Raw genomic sequence first — 5,000 nt, 5'->3', positions numbered from 1 at the left:
GTGTCCCTTAATTCCAAACACCCATGCCATTCACTACGAAATGCATCTACCCATCATTCAATTTCATACTCCCCTTTCTCTCTCTGCATTCATCCTTTTCTGACTCCCCTCCCCAGTTCCACGCTTTTTTTTTTTTTTTTTTTTTTTTTTTTTTTTTTAAAACACCGAATCCATTCCATTTCCTTATTTTTAATCCCAAATGCACTGCAGGAGAAGGGCTATTTTAGCCTGCAATCCACCGGGCTCACGACCATATAAGCCTGGTGCCACAAAAGTAACAAACGTTATTTTAACTTTCTCTCCCTCCCCCAACCTCTCTCTTCAAAACCTCACTCCACTCACCCCACTCCTCCCTCTCCACAGTTCCAGGCAGCTCTTCTACAACGATGGAACCTGCCTGAGTTCATGTGTGCGTTCTGCCCCTTCTTCCAAACCGTCAGCGTCAACGTGTCCATCTTTACCCTCACCGCCATCGCCGTGGACAGGTACAGGGCCATCGTCTTCCCACTCAACGCACGACCGTCAAAATTTAGGAGCAAGGTGAGTGGGGTGAGGTGAGAGGGTGGAGGGGGGTGGAGGAGTGAATGAGTGAGGGGAGAGGGGGGAGGAAAGTGGAGTGAATGAGTGAGGGGAGAGAGGTGAGTGGGATGAATGACTGACGAATGGAGAACGAGCACTGTGGAAGAATGGATAATGGAACAAGATAAGTGAGGTGGGTGGGAGCTGAGTGGGGTGGGAGGGATGGATAAATGTTTTGTGAGATGAAAGGTGGAGAGGCGTGAGAGGTTGAAACTGGGAGGTGTGTAGGAACAGGACAAATGGAGTGGGACGAGTACACTGAGAGGGACGAATGGAGTGAAAGGGATGGATAAATGCATGGGGGGGAAACAGAAGAAAGGGGGAAACAGAGGTGACAGGGGTGAGACACAGAGGTAGAACGTGTCTATCTTCACCATCACCGTGGTTGGGTAAAGGGCCATCGTCTTCGCACTCAACGCAACACCATCAGAGTTTACGAGCAAGGTGAGTAGGATGAGGGCGATGAGTGAAGCGAGTGGGGTGAAAGGATGGGTGGGGTTAGAAGGATGACTCGGGTATGCGGAGTGAGTGGAATGAGAGGCATGAGTTGGATGAACAGAGTGAGTTGTATTAATGGAAGTAGCAGGAGTAGCAGGAGGAAGAAACGCTGTGAGATGACTGAGGTGAGTGAGATTAATTGATTAGTTGTGGCAATGAAGTGGGGTGAGAAGATGAGTGTGGAGAAAAGTACGCGGGGTGAACTGGACGAACCAACATAAACACATACTGGTACAAAAAAAAACGTAAAACACAAAAACCCCACCATAAACTTATGCCCAAACTAATACCGCCCAAAAAGAATAAAAAATTAAAGAATAAAAGAAACTAGCAACAGAATGACAAAAAAAAAAATAAAAAATAAACACAGAAACTCCACTAAAAACACAAACAAGTGTAAACCGCACAAACACCACCACTGAAAGGCTCAAACTAAAATGTTGTCCTTTGCAAAACAGGAAGGCAAACAGCCACAAAAAAACAAATAAACACTGCAAGACAGAAACCCAACCATAAAACTCTCACCAACACTAACACCGGCCATGTTTCTTCTCCAGCCAGGTGGTAACAGCTTCCATCTAGCTCTTGAGTAGGTCTCCGGCGTGCTGTTATAAGGTCGCACTAGCTATAAAACGAACACAACTGAACGAAAATTAAACAAATAATCATAAACTATTAAACCAAAATTAATACCAATGCCACACACACACACACAAAAAAAAAAAAAAAACTAAGGAAAAAATGAATAATATTCAGAAAACCAAAAAATTACGCCATGCTTCCTCATGAGGCTTACCATGGTACAATTGATGCTCTCTCTAGACTGAAAGCTAAACAAAGCACTTTTCCATTGTTGCAGAAAATAATTGAGAATGAAAAATCTTAAATGATGGGCATTACGATTTATTTTTTTACAATATATAATTCTCGGCTAGGGCTCCGACTTTATTTATTTGCGACTGTGCTTCCTGCCTAAAGTGATGCTTGTATGGCTGTTTGCGAAGCTAGCCACAATTCGCTCTCATAGTAGTACCTTCCATGGTCGATAGTAACCATTCATTTGCCATTCATACAATCAGAAAAATTACTGAAAAAAAAAAAAACACCCTTAAGAAAAACCTTTCTAAATCACAATGGCCTTATTATAAAATATTTTAACTCACAACTGACCGAAGTGCCAAAAACAAACAAAAAATAAGAAAGTGAAAAAGCAATAGAAAGGTGTGTAATCAAACTGAAACTGAACACACACACACACACACACACACACACACACACACACACACACACACACACACACACACACACACCACGCCACAGAAAATTGTCAGGCTTAATTTAACACCAGTATAAAAAAAAAATAATATACGATTTTAAAAACCATGAAAGAGAGAAAGAGAAACAGCTAACATAACAATGCAAAAAATCCATCAAAACACGGCAAACCCAAAATACAGAAATTCCACCACGAAACTCACGAACCGAGCTAATGACGTCCATGTTTCTCCTCTCTCTCTAGGGGGTAATATCCTCTCTCTTGCTCTTCAGTACAACCCTTGCTACCTGTTACGTGAGGCTTTCAGATTAAAAACAAAACAAAACAAAATTCGCACGAGAAGAATACAGTCTTAAAAATAACTAGTTAAAAGTATCTAAAACTACCATAAAATTCCTCAAAGAACAAAGTCCGTCGTCAAAAAATAACCAAAAATCATGAAAATTACATAAAGACCACTATAAATAAAATCCAAAAAACACCAAAAACACAAACCTAAAACACATTATAAAAATCTTTAGCTAAAACACAGTCCTTCCCCCATAAATGGAATGTAAATCTATCTATCTATCTATTGCCAGACGCCACAATCCCATACGGGGTGGCCATTTGACTCTGAGTTATTTGTTTTACAGGGAGGGGCACTAACCCTCCACCAACCCACTTGACACGTAGGGAGCACGTATGGTTTGGTTATATGGTTACCACCCAGCGTTGTAAATGGTTTATTGGCTTACAGGAAACCATTTGGCTTGTCACTCAATGTAAAGCCACCTGTAACGGAAAGAAAAGCAATAAGTAGTGACAGGAAATGTGGGAGAAATAGGAAGAGAAGAGGGCAGGCACAGAAAAAGAATGATAAAGGCTAAGGAAGAAGTAGGCAGCACTACATCAAGTGAGTGGAAACATTGCTAAAAATGTAAGTAAACGCAAAACTGATTCAAACAACAAAAACCCTCATTTCCAATGCAAAGCTCTTTCGCCTTAATTTTGCAGGGATTTTCGTCTTTTTGTAGCCAATTTCACGTAAACCAGTGGCGGAAAACAATGGTGATACGGCACTTCTTCTTGACTGGCATCACATTGCAGTGTTCATCTACTGTCACAGCTCAAAACTGAAGATGGAGAGGTGGCAGTTTTAAGTCAAGTTAAAATTAAGAGTATTACACCTCCACCCTTATCTTTCTCTCTCTCTCTTTCCCCCAGGTGGTAATAGTGTCCATCTGGCTCTTCAGTACGACGCTGGCCATCCCCTACATCATCGCTCAGAGGGTTAAATACGAGGTGGATACGAGGACCAAGGAAGTGAAGCCGTACTGTGGGATTGTGAGTAGCTTTTGATACTTATAAATACAGTTTGGGGGATTCTTTTGTCGTGTTAAGCTTTCGTGTCATATTTCTGAAGCATTGTTAGCATTTGGGTTTTTGCAATATATGCTTATTTATGGAGGCACATTCAGTACTGTGTTTTGTTGTGATCATGAAGATTTACTGTGGGATTGTAAGTATTTTTGCGTTGAGTTTTATGGTTATTTTATAGTTAGCCTACTTTATAGTTATTTTTTTCATCTGTAATCTCGTTCAATACTGTGACATTTTTGGCATACTGTTGTGCAGCAGAGTGTCTTGGGTGAATTTTCATCATTTGCCCCTTTTGATGACATTTTTTTTTTTTTTACTGAGACACACTAGGTAGTTTCTTCTTGTTCTTATTCTTATTTTTTAATTATTTTTGTTTTTTTCTTATTTTATCATAATCAAGATGCCTTGTTCCGAGGCTATTTGGGCTTCTACATTTAATATACTTTAGCATCTTCCTGTACTATGACACCTTTTTAGGATCTACAGTTTCTGTACCATAATTTTTTTTAGCTTCTTTCAGTACTGTGACATCGTTCTTATGGTATAATTTTTAAGAAACATTATTCTGGGACAAAGTATTTCAGGAGCATTTATTTTTTTCCTCCTCTCAGTTCGATAGTGACTTTATAAAATCTTGTGGTTCGTTTTGTTTTGTTTTTTTCTTTGACCTGCTATAACGCCCTTTTTATGAAACCTTGTTAAGGCTTTTTTATTTTTTTTTCTCTAATTCGCATTACCCTTTCCATCTTCGTTAAATATGTCATATTTTTTCGGTATCGTATTTATAAGCCATTTTCGCAGAAGTCTCAGCACATGGGTTTCAGTATTTCTCCTGTTAGCCTTATTCACTTTTTTTTTTCCTGTGGTGTGCATGGGGTCTTAGTACTTCTGAAAATGTTCTACTGTCATACTTCAGGGCCTCCCTGTTCTGCGACACCTATAATTGTAAGACTCAAAATTTGGGCTTTGAATTATTTTGGGGGGGTCCTTCAGTGCTACGACAGTTTTTTTTTTTTTTTTTTAATCGTATTCATGAAGACTTAAGGTGTAGTTGTGAGTTCTGAGGGGTTTCTATGAGTTTGGTTTCATCTCTTACTGATACCACGATGTTTCTTGTCGTATTACAAAGCTTTACTGCTGGTATTGTGAGTATCTGCTTTTCCATTTTTTTTTTTTTTTACTATAGCACCATCAGCCCGATAACATTTTTTATTACCTTCGCCAAGGAGGTTATGTAATCAACCCTGTCAGTTTGTTTGTTTGTTTGTTGGTTGGCTTGTAAGCA

At 39.6% G+C, this 5,000-nt stretch overlaps 1 protein-coding gene across 1 annotated transcript in view; it reads left to right on the top strand.

Moving 5' to 3' along the window:
* The window catches only part of LOC145401939 (substance-P receptor-like), a 99,371-nt gene that overhangs the window by 29,613 nt on the left and 64,758 nt on the right, over nucleotides 1–5,000 (top strand). The window contains exons 2-3 of the mRNA XM_080274046.1: nucleotides 364–540; nucleotides 3,560–3,679. Coding sequence (XP_080130172.1) covers nucleotides 364–540; nucleotides 3,560–3,679 — 297 coding nt within the window. The remainder of the gene's footprint in view (nucleotides 1–363; nucleotides 541–3,559; nucleotides 3,680–5,000) is intronic.

Source organism: Coenobita brevimanus, chromosome 57 (genome assembly GCF_032717465.1).
Source record: "Coenobita brevimanus isolate Jiangsu-jjx chromosome 57, ASM3271746v2, whole genome shotgun sequence".
Lineage (NCBI taxonomy): Eukaryota > Metazoa > Arthropoda > Malacostraca > Decapoda > Coenobitidae > Coenobita > Coenobita brevimanus.
This window is presented reverse-complemented; position numbering and strand designations above follow the sequence as displayed.